This window comes from Aethalodelphis obliquidens, unplaced genomic scaffold (genome assembly GCF_003676395.1).
Source record: "Aethalodelphis obliquidens isolate GAN/ISIS:26980383/991018 unplaced genomic scaffold, ASM367639v1 scaffold44, whole genome shotgun sequence".
Taxonomy (NCBI): domain Eukaryota; kingdom Metazoa; phylum Chordata; class Mammalia; order Artiodactyla; family Delphinidae; genus Aethalodelphis; species Aethalodelphis obliquidens.
This window is the reverse complement of record NW_020837988.1, coordinates 11,157,158-11,174,370: the sequence shown is the minus strand read 5'-3', so window position 1 is coordinate 11,174,370 and position 17,213 is coordinate 11,157,158. Positions and strand designations below refer to the sequence as shown.

Genomic DNA, 17,213 nt, shown 5'->3' with positions numbered 1-17,213 from the left:
TGTGGCACGGCCAAAAAAAAAAAAAAAAAAAAAAAAAAAAATGCAGAGTATCCAGAAGAATGTCCACTTGAAAACAGGGATAAATGCCTCCCTTCCTATGACACCCATGCTAGTTCTCCTTCAAAGATAAGTTCCCTTCTCAGATGCCAAGGTCATGCTGATTTGCAGTGTAGCTGTTAATCTGTCTCTTTTGAAACCTTGAAGGGATGTACCTCTGTCATGTTTGGTGTATATTCTTTGTTCTGACAGGATATAAAACTGTGCTAAAAACCATGCTTCTCTAGAGCAGCTCCTCAGAGCTACTGAGAGGCTGTCCTGGACTATAGTCCTCAGTTTGGCTCAAATAAAACTCTCTTCTATCCCTTATTATAGATTGTTTATTGATTATTTGCGTCAACAGGGACTACCAATAGGAAAAGATGAGCTACATATTAAGAGCACTGACAACTCGAGGTTGGACCATTAGGGAGCCAGTATGTCCAGGTCCTTAGGGAACATAAGAGGCTTTCAGACTTTTTTGATCACAACTCCTAGTAAGGAATGTGTTTTGCATGGTGACCTGATATACACAATCATACGTAAATATACACATTCAAACAATAGGGCCAGAGAGCATTCATGTTGCTAGAAAAACAAGGATATTTTCTAACCTTTTCTCTTTTTTTTTAATGCAAGGCTGTGACCCACCAAACTGATTTTACAGTTACTAATAAACTATGACCTGCAGTTTAAAAAAATGTTGACTTAAATGAAGCTCTTGTTAATTTCTCCTGGAAGATATTGGCTATCAAAATAGTTTGATGGTGAACAAAGCACCTGAGAGATGTGAGAGATTAGAAAATTACATAATTCTACCTCTGAATAAGCTGACTGATATTTTTCAAAAGCCACACAGGCAGCTTGTTTCCTAATGATTTTTAAAAAATCTGTACTGAGCCTTTATTTTATTTTATTTATTTATTTTTTTAAATTTTTTTTTACGTGGGCCTCTCACTGTTGTGGCCTCTCCTGTTGCGGAGCACAGGCTCCGGATGTACTGAGCCTTTAAATCGAATGGTTTATGTGTGCAGCACTGCTGTTCTTCACATCCCTTTCCTTCTGCCTTTAACAGCTCCCACAGAACAGAAGTCTGCCAATCTTTACTTGTGAAGCAAATGTAAAAAAATGTATCTTAAAATCCTGGGGGCAAAGGAGTGATGATTTCCAAGGCTCAGTGGTGAGCAGGAGTTAAAACAACACTGAAGATAATCTCCCTTTTACTGAATTTATTACAGAATGATAAACTATTGTCCATTCCCGGAGCCAGCCAACAACAGCACCAGTACTGGCACGAGTCCCTCTGGAGACTGAGAACAAAAACCAGAGAGACACGGGGTCAAAGAGAGGGAAGGAGCAGTTTCCCACATGCTTATTCAACATGTTTACGACACAATGAAAATAGGTTCTTTTCTATTAAATAGTACAGAAATAAATCTGAACCTAAGATTATTTTTTAAGCATTCCCTGAAAAAACCTGATTTTCTTTGGCCTTCCTGGTGTCAAGGCTGATCTTCAGACAGACCCTTTACTGAGAGCTACAGGCCCAGGAGCCAAGCAGAAGTCTCCTCCAAGCAGAGTTATCTGAAAAGCTGCTAAAAAGCCTGTAACATTCGGAAAAGGCAGCTTCTAAAATGAGGGGAAGAGGTGAAATCCAGACGAGCAAGGAGCACTTCCCTCCTGAGATGCTCCCCTACCTTCAGGCTGTGCTCTCCAGGCGTCCCCCCTTGAATGTACTGAAGCACCCTCACAGGGAGCTTCTCTGTAAAGAAGGTGGGAGGAGGGGAGGGTGAGGGTGGGGCTGGTGGAGGGCGGAGCTGGCCTGCTCAGCAGCAGACTTGGATGTAATGCCTCCAAGTGTTTCATAGAGACTGATCCTAACTCCACACCTCGTGCAGAGTAGGACTGCCGGCAGCCTTGCTGGAAATTCTGTCTCTTCCTGTCAATTTGTTAAAACACCACAGAAACAATAGTTTCCAAATACCATCAGGTTGTGTTTGCTGTTCTTGATCTTCCGGGATAATTTTCCTCTGAGGTTTTCCTGGCAGGGCTGCATTAAACAGACATGAGTGCTCCTCTTCCTCCCAGGTACCTGGTGCCCCGGAGACCAGACACCTAGACTCATGAAACTCATGCCACCTCCCTTGTAAGACCTTTCCTGATATGTCCCCAACCAAAATGAACCCTTCCTCCCTCTCAACATCCACACATGAACTTGCAGGATGTTAAGGGATCCTTCAGTTTACTCGCAGCATGGAGATAAGGGGGTGGAATCAGAGAGGCCTGCGTGTGAACCCTCCAGGCTCTGCCACTTCTCACTGTGTGACTCTGGGCACGTTACCTAACCTCTCTGCGACTCAGTCACATCATCTGTACCACCCAGCCCCACAGGAAGTAAAAAGTGGAATAAGTTAACACCTAACAAGTTCGCACAAAACCTGGTACATCGTAAGGGCTCAGAATTTATAGCTGCTTCTATTTATTTGCTACAAAACCCCCACAAGTTCTAAAACAAATCAAATCAGAAATTTTGGTAGTACACAAATAAACTCAACCCCTAAGTTTAATATAACAAACATGATAATTTTATGAGCAACCTAAGTTACATGTAGCACATTTTCACTTTTGTAACTTGTAAAGAGCCTTTGGGAAAATAATCCCAAATTATATATCTGAGAAGAACTCATATCCAAGATATATAAAGACCTCTTACAATTCAATAATCAGAAGACAGGGCTTCCCTGGTGGCGCAGTGGTTGAGAGTCCGCCTGCTGATGCAGGGGACGCTGGTTCGTGCCCCGGTCCGGGATGATCCCACATGCCGCGAAGCGGCTGGGCCCGTGAGCCATGGCCGCTGAGCCTGCGCATCCGGAGCCTGTGCTCCGCAATGGGAGAGGCCACAACATTGAGAGGTCTGCGTACCGCAAAAAAAAAAAAAAAAAAGAAAAAAAAGACAAACCCCTCAAATGCCCTAATTGGATATATAAGTGATACTACAAAACCCACTTTATTTTCAAAATGTCATGTTTTCTGCATTGACCCAACAATGAGGCAAGCGGGAGAGAATCGTTTGTTGTTGAGCTACTTAATTTTGCTACACTAAAATTCTACTTTTTTTTTTTTTTCTTTTTTCTGGCTGTGCCATACAGCTTGCAGGATATTAGTTCCTGGGATTTCCCCAAATTCTACTTTTTAGTAGATGTAAAATTTTCTCTCTTCCCATTTTTCCTTTCTTTCCCTTAATAAACCAGTAGTTTTTTTCCACTTGGAAGTAATCTATTTCTTGGTTTTCCTGGCATCCGCAAAACTCATGCTGCCTGGGTCGGAGGGGCCTTACACATCGTCTCCAGTACAGCCACCCTCCTGGTTCACCTCGCCCCTCACAGCCCTCACTCTGCCTGGTGTGCGCTACTCAGTGCGCACCCTGCTACTCACTCTGCCTGGTGTGCGCTCCCTGCTACTCAGTTCGTCTCGGGTTCTGACCACCGGGCGGTTCTTCGGGATACCAAGACCGCTTTCGCTGAAGCTCCCGCCCAGCAGCTCTGACGCTAGCACTTCTTGGTACCAGACAGATACATGTAATTCACCTGAATCTCATGAGTTTTCCATTATCTAAAACAGTTACTTGTCATTCCAGAGCCTTCTCTGCTCCAGGCTAAACATCCCAGTTCCTTAAAGTGCTTCTCACATGGCCACCTACTCCATGTCCCACCCCATCCCCTCAGGGTCTATCACCTCCCTTCTCTAGATTTTTCTATTTTTGGAGCAGTCATTTCGAAGAGTTGACCCAAATTAAATTCAGTTTACTAAAATACTGACTTTTTCCACAGGGGCTAGTGTTCTATCAAATTTTCCAAATCCCATACTTATACATGTGATTTCTGGGGACCACTGTGAGATCTATATACACAATTCCGATCATCTGCATTTAGCTACTCAGCCTGTCAAGACCTTTTTATATTCTAGTATTGGGTTCACCTCAAAGTTTTCTTAATATGAGCAAATTTTTAGTTTAGCTCTCATTACTTCTAATAAAGTATCGTTACTGTTGAACTGAATTTCTGAAAACTTTCTGCATCATTTTGCTCTACTTTCTATGGTTAATTATTAAACGCATGCTTGTTGTAGCAGAAGAATGGTGCCATCATAAAGATCATGCAATGGTGAGGCGAGTTGTTGGTGCTGTCACATCTAAACTGACTCCTGCTATACCTGGAATAGAAGGAGGAGCATTCTGGCTGCGATCCCAGTGGTAAAAAGCAAAGCTTTACAGCTCTAAGATATGCTACATGGCACACCAAATTGATCTGGGCCATCATTAATGGAAGTAATCTTACAGATCTCGCAAAAGGACCAGCTGACCCCCTTCTTCCAGTAAGATGAGGGACAACCCTTCCTGTGGCTTTCCAGTTGTACCCATTCTCCATCTTGCAAACAGAGCGCATCCATCAGGCTTTGTACTACCACTCCCTTTGGTGGAAAGCTGCAGCTAACAGACTTACAGAGCAAAGCATGGCCGGTGTTCCTTGCCACTGATCCAAATACTGCCTCCTCTGTGAAGCCCAGCCCGTGGGTCCTCCTCCATGGAGTTGGCCCCAGAATCTCCAGCTTGCCGAGGGCTCTCTCCTCTCTGGACAACTATCCACTCACAGGCATTCACTGACTGCCCACTACACGCTGTCCACACAGGAGAGGAGGCCAACCAACCTCTTACCAACCTCTTACTGAGCGTCCAGTCCAATCTCAGCTCCAAGAGGCTTGCAGCCTAGTGAGCTCAGGCCTTCCTTGTTAGTGGTTCTACAGATATGAACCTGAGCCCCCGATCAGTTTTTACTGATCAGTTTTTACTGATCAAGACACCCTGATCAGTGTGTCTTGAGGACACACCATCTCATACACTGTTAGTCTTCTCCCATCATCACCCCCTAGCAACTGGTGTGGTACACACCACCGGCACTCCAACACTTGCCAGTGGCTGGCATGGAAGCGTAAACGTCACCGCATACCCGTACAGCAACCCAGCAACTATAGTTGGAAACAATCTGGCTCCATCCCCTATTTAGGTACTAACCAAGCTACTAAGTGCTCAGCTTTACCGTGTGAAGTAGTGATTTGAGTCAGACTTGAGAGGCCACTGTGAACCCTCTAAGTGCATTAATTCTAAATACCAGACCTCCGAATGCCCTTCCAGGGTGGCACTTGGAGCACACCAAACTTGTGCCCAACTCAGTCTGCGAGGGTCCCGGTTGGGATGCTGTCCCCCACCTTGTGTGGCTGGCTCCTTCTGGCCAGGTGGATCGCCCTCCAGGAGACAGGCCTTCCTGGCTGCTCCATCAGAGAAGCACCAGTAACTACGTTATGGCTCCATCTAGCACACTTTGTAATTTCATATTTTTAAATTTATGTTTTCATGTTTCCTTCTCCTGATAAGAATGCAAGGGCACACACCAACTCTTTGCTGAATGAATGAATGAACAGTCCAAGAAAGAGATGCCTGGTTCCTAGGCGCATCTAAGCTTAGAATCTCAGATGCCCCTCTCAAAAGTAGGCATCTCACGTGTGACTCATTGGCTTCTAGTTCAGAAGACGCGCTCAGATCAGTGTGGGTGAGTGCTGTCTCTGGAAAGAAAACCCGGCACAATGACCAGGCGGTTTGGCGGATGGAGCAGGCAGGAGCTGGCTTTGTCACTTACAAGTGACTGAGCAAGACACTCAACCTCCTCTCGTCTTGGTTTCCAGGGTCTGAGATGGAGATGGTGCCAATAGTCACTCCCTGGACTGGTGTGTGGACCAAAGAGCCAATGCACCTCCGACAGCTTGGGCTCACCAAGGCCTGTGCCAACACGGGTGACAGTGCGGCTCTGAGTCCTGTATTGAGGGACAGGTCTAGGGACCACAGCTTAGTGTAACTGCCCCCCACCGCAACATAATGCAGCAGCGCCCACTGCTGGGCTGTAAGGGAGAGGATCGTGTTGCAGAGCTGGACTTGAACAAGCTCTCAGAGACAGGTTAACAAGAAGTAGACTAAGAAAGGAGGGAAGCAGTGCCAGCTTCAATAGGGACAGAAATGGGATGAGGCACTGACTCAGCCTTATCTTCTCCGTCACAGGCCTGCTGCAATAAGCGTCCCCGGAGTCACCAGCAAGACTCAGGAGACAATGTCACCACAAGGAAGGCCAATCTGAGAGTAACTGGTAGGCACGCGCTGAGCCCCCAGTAGCCTTCCCCTCTCACCCCCTGACACCTGCCTTCGATTAAGAAAAGCCGCCTGCACTGCCATCTGCATCCCCAGATCTCACGGATTCAGCATCCATTAGAGACCCACAGACACATTTTCTTCAGGACACCAGGGGGGCGCTGAGGGCACCAGGCGCCAGGAGATGAAATGAGTGCCGCAGATGTTTAAACGCCCTGAGCGGCCCTGTGCAGCCTTTGCTTGGATGACAAAAGGCCAGGATTTGGTCCCACTGAGAAGGAAACAGACTCTCTCTGCACTGTGAGCAGGTGCCCCACGGAGGCCTCAGGAACCTCTCATGCTCCCCGGGCAGCTCATCCATGGCTTCCTCCCAGACAAGCCTCCTTCACGCTGGCTGCTCAGCAGAGGCCAGAGAGACCGTAAGGGGTGTGGGGACCCACCCTCCTTCCCCTTCCGACCTGATCAGGATCAGAGCGCAGAAAAGCCCGGTCCCGCCCAGTCACTCTCTCTGGTGGTGGCACTCCAAGACCAGGCTGATTGATGCCTGCTTGTGGGGCTGGGGAGGATCTGTGACTCTGTTCCACCTCAGTGTTCCCATATTTCCGCCAATTACTCACATTCTCTCCACTGCACCATCTCTTGGGGTTTTGTTTTCCCCACTTCATTTCCAAATTAGCTTCCAGTGAATCATTACTCTTCTTCTCAGCGACTGGCAGGCGTTAATGAATTACTGATTTTCACCTTCAACCAGCCAATACAATATATTTATGTTGGAAAGAAAGGTACTTTTTGAATCAAGACTGGTATCTTTTGACAGTTTTCCTTTGAAACATAATACATGTGTACAATTACAGCTTGATAGCAGAGTAAGTTCTAATCAGCTACCGAGCAGCAGCCATCAGCCCTGGACTTCTCTGCCCACGCCAGCCCCATGGGACGCCGCTTCCCCTCCTGCCACGATGCTGGAACAGGTCATTCGGCAAGGCCCGGGCAGTCAGACACTGGGCTGGCTACTTGCCTGCTGGCGCCTCGGTTTCCCCGTCTTTGGAATGTGGACAATAATAGCATCTCCCTTCGAAAGGCTCTAGGGAGGACTAGAGAGTTAATATAAGTAATGCACTTAACACAGTACCTGGCACATAGCAGGTGCCCAATGAACGTCACCTATTATTCTTCCTAATTCTCAACTAAAGAATCATGGGTTACCCTGTATTCTCAAGCCACAATTCATGTATGTTTTTACCTCTTCCTCACTGTATCCACAGGACTCAGATGAGACCAGGATTCTTTTTTTTTTTAAATTTATTTACTTTATTTATTTTTGGCTGTGTTGGGTCTTTGTTGCTGCGCATAGGCTTTTTCTAGTTGCGGCGAGTGGGGGCTACTCTTCGTTGTGGTGTGCGGGCTTCTCATTGCGGTGGCTTCTCTTGTTGTGGAGCATGGGCTCTAGGCGCACGGGCTTCAGTAGTTATGGCACGTGGGCTCAGTGGTTGTGGCTCGTGGGCTCCAGAGTGCAGGCTCAGTAGCTGTGGCGCATGGGCTTAGTTGCTCCGTGGCACGTGGGATCTTCCCGGACCAGGGCTTGAACCTGTGTCCCCTGCATTGGCAGGCAGATTCTTAACCACTGCGCAACCAGGGAAGCCCAAGACCAGGATGCTTAAGATGGAGACTGCAGCTAAGTTAAAACGTTCAAGGTTTCAACCGAAAATCAAGCTCCAAATCCAGGCTCAGCTTCAGCCACTGCTCCTGGACTAAACAGGGGCTAAACTGCTATTCAAGGTTCTGAGGAAGCAGGACACAGCAATTCACTTTATTCAAGACAGTGGATTGTTAGTTATTTAAAATATGCTGTTTACACAATAGATGTTAATTATGAATAATTTTTTGGTGCGCTCTGCGCCTCCAGTGATCAGAATACCACCTAACAGCCTCATGGAATAGCTTCCACGTCTTTCTGATTCCCGGGACCTTTCTGAGTATCCTAATATTTCTAGCACGGTTTAAGCGTTTCATTACTTTGTTTCAGGGCTGAAAAATGTCCCTTAATTTCCAAGCATGGATCTTATTGCCAGTCTCTCAAAGGATTCAGAATATTGTCAGAATATAAATATGTACCGCAGTGGCAACATGCCTATTTATCAGGCTGCTGGGTTCGCTTAGATAATTAGAAATCGGGAGATTTCTCAGAGAAGGTTCACTATAATTTACTTCTAGACACAGCAGCTTAATTAGAAAACAAATTCCTTGCCTAGCTTTAAAGATTGCTAAATAATTACAACACACACGCCGCCCATGTATTCTCTTTGATCTTGTGCTGAGACTCTAAACAACACATTTTGCACATCTGACAAAGGTGGCCAAGACTGGGAAGGGGTTAATCCTTGATATCCTGCGGAACCTTATGCTGAGCTGCTGCACAGAGGCAGCTGTTTGAAACAAACCACATTTATCAAAGAATTACCATGCAGCGAATCTGAAGTGTGAAACTTTTCAATCAATTTCTCCAGTGATGGCAAAGAGGAGGGCGACGACAGGATCGGGCTGCATTTCTGACTGTCTACTGGGAGTAAGGGAAGGTGCTGGAAGATGGCTGGAAAGGCAGGTCACGCAGGTGAAGCCTGGCGCCACCCTCAAGTCCCCATGCCTGACGCTCCCGACCCCGAGGCTCTCGGGCGCTCCTTGGATGGGGTCGCCTGCCATGCAGCGTGCAGGGCAGGTTTCCCTCACCAGCTCACGCTGACATTAAGAGCCGGCGCCGGTCCTAACAAGCTGTGGCCCTGGAAACCTGGGTGTGCACAGAGCCACACACAGGGGAAGAAGTGGCAGCTCGGGTCACGTGCCTGCCATCCCGGTCCACACACGACAGGCCTCGGCATGGCCACTCGCCAGGCTGTGCCAGGACCATCCTTCACACATGCAGAGCAGGCACCCGGGAAGGGAAGGGGTGGGCAGAGGACCGGATAGACATTATTCTTATTTTCTGCAGGTCATTAAACTTGAAGGAAACAAAACCCAACAACACAGGCCAGTGCCCTTCCTGTTTTGTTTCATCTCTGTATTGTGACTTGTCACCCCAGTCAGGTGGTAGGGTGATCAGGGACACCTTCACACTTAGGGGTGACGGAGAGGTTCTCAAGTTTAAGATTTTCCATGTGGTGAGCTGAAACCAGAGTCACACTGGATGCAAAATGCCTTAAAACGCTCGTGAGGGCTTCCCTGGTGGCGCAGTGGTTGAGAGTCCACCTGCCGATGCAGGGGACACGGATTCGTGCCCCGGTCCGGGAAGATCCCACATGCCGCGGAGCGGCTAGGCCCATGAGCCATGGCCGCTGAGCCTGCGCGTCCGGAGCCTGTGCTCCGCAATGGGAGAGACCACAGCAGTGAGAGGCCCGCGTACCGAAAAAAAAAAAAAATGCTGGTGAAACCAGCAACATGTCAGTGGAAGCCCCATCATCGCTGTTGATATGTCTCCAGGAGCTCCCTGACATGGGTTTATCCACACCATCCACACAGCCCACGCCATCCACACACGGATACTTTCCATGCAGGAATACTTTCTTAGGTGCTTCCTTGCTGATAGAGTTTCTTCCTCTCCTCCACCAATCGACAGTGCTTAGGATTTTGTTAGGAATAAAGAACTGCTGAAGAATAAATGAAATGGGACCAAGGGATTGAGCAAAAAAGCCAATTTCTGTTTGGTCCTATAATTGTAAGTAAGCACAAGTTATCCTGCCAATTAACCTGGACCCACAAACGAGCTGCACTGGAAGCCCATGTGAAGGTCTCACTTTGCCCCCTGAAGGCTCAGCTTGCTCAGTCACGCTGCCAAGAGGGTGGGGTGAACCTCCCTGGGAGAAGCATCCACGATTCTCCGCTGAACACTCCCTGCACCTCTTCTGGTGAGTCACAGCCACGTCCCAAAGGCGGGCTGGCTTGTGCAGAGGAGGGGCATCCAGTGGACAAAGGGCACTTGATATGGTGAGAATGGCCATCCAAGGAGAGGACTGCCGACAAGACGGAGGAAAAGGGTAAATCAGCCTGGACAGCCTGGCCCAGAGCAGCAGTTCAGGCACTCAGCATGGCAAGGATTCATAAGTAAGGAATCACCTCACAAGACAGTTCCCGAGTGGACCTGCTTCACCAACGTGCAGGTAAACATCACGACGAGTTATGACCCTGACGGAACCCCAAGCAGCCCCAGCGCAGCGAGTGGAGACCAAACACAGCCCCAGAGAGGTGGATGCCAAGAGATCGCTATATCCAAGAGCTGCATATGTTGACCAGAAATCTCCAGAAAATGATGATAAAATAGGTGAAAAATAATGAGACACTGTCCCCAGGAATGTTCTCTGAATACAGAAACCTCAGCAGCCTGGAAGACTCTACTGAACACAGACGTGCTGCATTTCTCTCTAGCCTTGTAACTGCAAAATCACATCTGCTTCTTGAAATTTTTTCTTCTTACAGACTGTAAGCACAGTTGGGGAAAAAAATCTAAAAATTAAAAAAACAGAATAGCATTTTAAATGGAAAAGTCTCTCAAGTAAGCTACAGAAATTAAGAACTTGTATCTACTCAGAAATAGATCTCACGGTTCTAGTGGCTGGGTATCTTAAGGAGCTGCACATCTGGATTTCTACTAGCGCCATATAACTAAAGTTTGGAGTTTGTCCTGGCATAAAAAATAAACATAATTCAACCCCACACATTCACTCTAACCTTGGCCAGGCTACGAGGGGAGCAAGCCACGTGGCACCTCCAACTGAAAACGATAATGTGTGTGCATCTCAACTGAACTATACTTTTGCTAAGTTGTATTCAGAGAACGATGACTCAGGCCCAAATCAATGTACCTTGAAAAGTTATTCACAATAAAAACTCGAGGTTTCTAAAATGTCTTCTTCTTACTCTCTTTTTGTCACCACCGTCACAAACCCACCCAAATGAAGCTCCATCTGGGGGGAAAAGTGTGGTTCATTCTGGATGCTTGTAGCCTGTCCCAACTAATCTGGACAACACGCTTTTCTAAAATGCAAACCCCTCTGGAATGGGAATGATCTCTCTTTTTTTTTTTTTAAAGAAGATGTTGGGGGTAGGAGTTTATTAATTTATTTTTGCTGTGTTGGGTCTTCGTTTCTGTGCGAGGGCTTTCTCCAGCCGCGGCAAGCGGGGGCCACTCTTCATCGTGGTGCGCGGGCCTCTCACTATCGCGGCCTCTCTTGCTGCAGAGCACAGGCTCCAGGCGCGCAGGCTCAGTAGTTGTGACTCACGGGCCTAGTTGCTCCGCGGCATGTGGGATCTTCCCAGGCCAGGGCTCGAACCCAAGTCCCCTGCATTAGCAGGCAGATTCTCAACCACTGCGCCACCAGGGAAGCCCCGGGAATGATCTCTTTTTAAATTGCATAGCTAGCTGGACTTTGGGTACACAATCTTCCAAAAGTTGTGTGGCAGCATTCACCTGATGGTGGACAGGGCCGGTGTATGAAAGACACTTTCCCCCTTCAGTCTTTTTTTTTTTTTTTTTTGCGTTATATGGGCCTCTCACTGTCGTGGCCTCTCTCGTTGCGGAGCACAGGCTCCGGACATGCTGGCTCAGCGGCCATGGCTTATGGGCCTAGCCGCTCTGCGGCATGTGGGATCTTCCTGGACCAGGGCACGAACCCGTGTCCCCTGCATCGGCAGGTGGACTCTCAACCACTGCGCCACCAGGGAAGCCCTCCCCCTTCAGTCTTTATCAGAAATCCGAATGGCTTCAGAAATGCAAAGTAGTATTAACCATTATCCCCACTGCAGCTCGGCGGAAAGTGGTAAAACAACAGAAGTATTTGTGGGTTGACGCCCACAGAGCCGACAGTACCACATGCTCCTCAGTCCGACCTGTATGACAGGGACAGATGTGGGGGTGACAGGGGTGTGTCCAGCGAGTGTGACTCCTGAGGGTGAGGCCAGGACCCCAGCCACGTCTGTCCATCTGCAGTCTTTCCACCACATCCCCTTCCTCGCCTCCATTCCCACTCAGGATGCTATTAATGATGTTTTTCTTTTTAAATTAAAACACACAGACTCCCAGTCTTTTAGCATTTCACCAGCGTTGTAGTATCACCTGGCACAGGAGATGGGGAGATGGAGAAAAGAGGACCCTGTGAAACAACCTTCATAGGCCAAAGTGTAGACTCACCAGCTGAGAAAGTCACTTAGCCCTGGGGTCTTGACCCCTGAGGGGTCAACACTGGGTGTTTCCAGGAACACTGGTGGCTGCAAACTCTGAAGTCCTGATTTAGGAAAATTGTGCTTGATGAAAAATACTAAAATCTTATTATATAAGGGTATTTGCTTCTACATTTCAATCCTCATTAGCCAGTTTAAGTAGTAAGAATAAAGGTTTCTCCCCAAGAAACAATGGAGCACATTTCATGGTAGAAAGGCCACTCCCCTCTCAAATTCTGTTCTCCATTTCCTCTGGTCCCCGCTTCCCCGGTTCAGGTGTTTCTGCTATGACTTCCTTTAGTCATTCTGACCTGTATCTCTTACAGGGTATCTTATTTCCCCCACATTCTATATTAATCCTATTTTTGAAGTTGTCGTATAGTTCATTGGTTTGGGGTATGCGGCGCTATGATTTTAGCATGTGTAGGTTTGTGGAACCAGCACCACACTCAGGATAGTGAACATTCTATCACTTTCATAGCCTCTCTCTATAGTCCTGTTCTCTGACCCTGCAGTTCTGTCTCTTCCTGAATGCCACATGAATAGAACCAGATCTGTGTCACCTTTCACTCCATGAAGGACCTCTGGGACCCTTCGTGGCTGTGGACCCAGGGGCCTCCCTTCCCCCTGGAGGTGGTGCTCCTCTGTACAGATGCACCACAGCCTGTTTATCCATTCACCCCCAGGACATTCTGGTTGTTCCTAGGTTTGGATGGTGATGAACAAAGCTACTATAAACATGCTTGTACAGGACTTTGTATGAATCTAAGTCTTCATTCCTCTAGGGTAAACCCCTGGGACTGGGACTGCGGGGACATATGGTAAGGTATGTTTTTTGTTTTGCTTTGTTTTGTTTTTGCGGTACGTGGGCCTCTCACTGCTGTGGCCTCTCCCGTTGCGGAGCACAGGCTCTGGACGCGCAGGCTCAGCGGCCATGGCTCACAGGCCTAGCCGCTCCGCGGCATGTGGGATCTTCCCGGACCGGGGCATGAACCCGTGTCCCCTGCATCGGCAGGCGGACTCTCAACCACTGCGCCACCAGGGAAGCCCGGTAAGGTATGTTTAAAGTGACAAGAAGCCACGCACTTCTCCAGGGTGGCTGCACCGCTCTGCCTTTGCACAGCAACGTGCGGGAGTCCTGCCATCCCAGTTCTCACCGCACTCGGTACCGCCAGCCTTTTTTTGTTTTAGTCATTCTAATAGGTGTGCAATGGTGTCTTGCTGTGGTTTTAATTTACATTTCCCTAACAGTTAATGATTTTGAACATCTTCTCATGTGCTTATTGGCCAACCTTAAATCCTCTTTGGTAAAGTGTCTCTCGTCCATTTTAAAATTTGTTTTTTTTTGTTGTTTTTTTTCCCCTTAATTTTGAGTTTTGAGATATCTTCATATATTCTGGATACAAGTCCTTTGTCAGGTATGTGATTTGCAAATATTTTCCCCAAGTTTGTAGCTTATCTTTTCTCTCTCTTAGCAGTGTCTTACAGAGTAAACAGTTTAAATTTTGATGAAGTCCAATTTGCCAATTCTTTTCTTTTGTGGATCAGGCTTAGGGTGTCAAGTTGCTGTGCACACTGTAAGTCTGAGAAAGTGACAGGATAGGAGCTGGCTGTCTAGACACCAAAGTCTGGAAAAGGGAGGGCCTGTGTATGGGAAAGACCACAGAGAGACGTCCAGAGACCTGGCCGCCAGGCGGGCCTGACACCGCCAGGCGGGAAATGTCACCGAGGAAGCTGAACCAAACCAAAGCCAGGTTCCTCTTCAGTAATATCACAGGGTTTAACTAAATAACCTAAAAAAATATATTTTTAAGTTATGTGGTTTTTAACAGTTCTTTTTAGTCTGGAGAACTCGGAACACGTGACACTGTTTGTCTGGGCCCACCTGCACCATACGAGCACAGCACAGTCAGGGACGGTCACAACCATGCTGAGTGACCAGGAGGGTACACCACCCAGCATGTGAGACAGGGTCTGGGCTGCGTTCATGCTTCAAGCCGCCCCACCCAGTGGGAGAAGGAGACAACCCAGCCCTGCTCACAAAATATTTAAACAGAACAAGAACCGTCTGAACTGGTCACCAGACGTCACCTCGCTAGGAAAGAATGTAACTTTATTGAAGTTTTAATGGATAACGGTTTATTTGAGAATTACATGTCTATGGAGATCTGTGGTACAGGTAACAGAGGCTCTGTCACTCAGAAATGGAGAGAAGTAAAGACCCACAGACACAGCACAGCAGTGCTGGTGAACGAACTCTGACGGGATGGCTTCCAAACTCTGAAATCTCATCAGGGAATTGAACCAAACAGGCCGGATAACCAGGCAGATCTAGCATTTTCTTATTTTCTAACTTCTCTCCGTGTGATGTCTCTCGATGGTTGCCTTGTTTGTCCAGCACTTGTAAATGGTTTTCTTGGTTTCAGCCCACCTTGGAGGTGAAGCTGGCTTAGAACGGGGAGGAGCAGCTCCCCTGAGTGGCAGGGTGTTGAGCCTTCTGTCTCTAGAAGAGAGCTGTGCGAGCGTGACCAGGACAAGGCAATCGTGGAGCCCAGTTAAAAAAGCACTCAGCGCCTGGCCACCTGGCCCTCTGCTTCCCGACTGCAGTGACCCTTGGTGCACCGGGCTGCCCAGCACAGACAGGACTGGGGACACGAGGCTGCAACACGTTCTCCCCACCACCTGACACCAGATTGCACCAGCACTCGGATTTGGAGAAAACCAGCAGCTGCACATGCCCAGAGCAGCACAGTTTCGAATAGGAGCAAGAGTCACCGGTGTGCCTTACACTACATATGGGGGTTGGGTGGGGGCACACGGAGAGCCAGACCTCCGCCCTCCCTGACCCTTGCGAATGTGACACACTGAAGTCTACGGTCCCTGCTCTGACCGAGCTAGCACAACCAGCTCCCCGAACACAGCTCCGCTGCTGGTCCCAATCCCGACCTCAAGTTCCCGCTGCTTCCCACCCAGCCTGCAGTGCCAATCTATCAGCGCATCCTCTGGCCCTGCCTCAGCCAGCACTGCCTTTCCAGCAATGGCTTCAAAGTCTCCTCAACTGTGGGTCAGTGGTAACCAAGACCCAGATGTGGGCTGGTCAATGGTAACCAAGAATCAGCTGTGGGCTGGGCAGTGGTAACCAAGACCCACTCTGAGCAGAGGGGACCACCAGGTCTTCCCATTTGTCCTGCTGGCACTGATCAATGTTACACTAATTCTTTCTTGTCACAATATCCCATTTTGCTTGCGGACAAAAGCATCTTGAAGCAAACAGATGCAGTGACCAGTCACATGATTTCCTTAAACGTTTATCCAAAATTTAATGGAAGAAATTATACTTGAACCGTTTGCAGGTATCCTAATTGTATTTTGTTGACTCTTTCTTTTAAATTTATTTGTACCTATGTTTTCCATGTCTATATTCTTATAAAAAAAAATTAAACAAGATGGAAAAAAATCAGTCCGTAACACTGCTCCTCCCTGCTTCTTGCTCCAAATTCCACTTTCCTACCCAGAGTGAAGTGTAACTATTTCATTTCATGCCTTGTTGATAGGTACACACACACACACACACACACACACACACACACACACACACACAGTTATGCACGGTTTCAAACATGTGCTCGGCAGCCCACCACGGGTGTTGGTCTTTAACAACATGTCCAACAGGCCACTCCCTGTCAGTTCAAGGGTAGCCACCACATTCTCCGTATTTGCCCGCGAGAATGCACATGACTGAGTGAACTGTGCCCTTACAGTGGGTGTTCAGGCATAATATTTTTGTGTATTTCCCCTGACACACAGGCAAGTTGTTTTCCAGGAGAGAAAACTAGAAGATTTGCTTTTCCTACCTAATGTAATTAAAATCAGGCTTTAGCTGTTTTAGCACAAGATTTTGTATATCAAGACTTTGGAAACAATTTGCATGTTAATTCTAGAAGAAACGGGGTTTGGAACAGAAGCATTAGGAACTACCTAGGTGAATCAGGATGAATGAAATGAACACGCAAACAAATAAAAAATGCAGGTCAAGTTTAGAGCTGTGAGATGGTGTACTGACCCAAAGAGGCTCATGACAGGAGCAGACAAGCCAGCCCTGTGACCTGGGAGGACAAGCAGAGGCCGAGCAACCGCAGCACATCATGAAGGACCCCTCCTGCAGGGACCACTGCATCTGCCCTGAGATAGAATGTAAAACTGGGGGTGGGGGGATGGAAGGTTGCAGAACGTGAAAGGGAACATTGAAGAACATCGGGAAGATGCTAAGCTGTGATCTGACGTTTGCAGCTGGGGAGCAGAGTGATGATCTCTATGTGCAGAGTGATGGATCTGAATGGCAGTGACCTGTATGTGAAGTGATTGGTCTGTATGTGTAACGATATGTTTTTACTTTGGCTCAGTGTTGGAAGTATTTTTAAATGTTCAAAAGGATTCAGCTTTTATTCTTTTCATTTTAATATGGCCCCAAATTTAGCTGTGTTCTATGTAACAATCACAAACATGGCCTTAATCAGAGAACAAAAGAACACACCCACATGAAAGGGAAACAACCTGTGCGGACAGGAAGTACTTCTGAGAACCAAGAGTGAAAAAAGGAGACTCCCCTCACACCAGAAGCCACAATAGTTTAAAAATCTGACTTACTTTTCTATCAAATCCAGTGTGACTCCAGGCACCAGACTAACGCATTTCTGCATGCAAAACCTGCAGAGAAAGAAAAGAAAGTGAATCACAGCAATAGGATATTTAACAAGAGAGTGCAACAGTCCCA

At 47.6% G+C, this 17,213-nt stretch overlaps 1 protein-coding gene across 9 annotated transcripts in view; it reads right to left on the bottom strand.

Moving 5' to 3' along the window:
* The window catches only part of RPTOR (regulatory associated protein of MTOR complex 1), a 352,077-nt gene that overhangs the window by 112,531 nt on the left and 222,333 nt on the right, over positions 1-17,213 (bottom strand). For all 9 annotated transcript variants that reach the window (XM_027080947.1, XM_027080953.1, XM_027080952.1 and 6 more), the window contains one exon: positions 17,087-17,146. In XM_027080947.1, the coding sequence (XP_026936748.1) occupies positions 17,087-17,146 (60 nt within the window). The remainder of the gene's footprint in view (positions 1-17,086; positions 17,147-17,213) is intronic.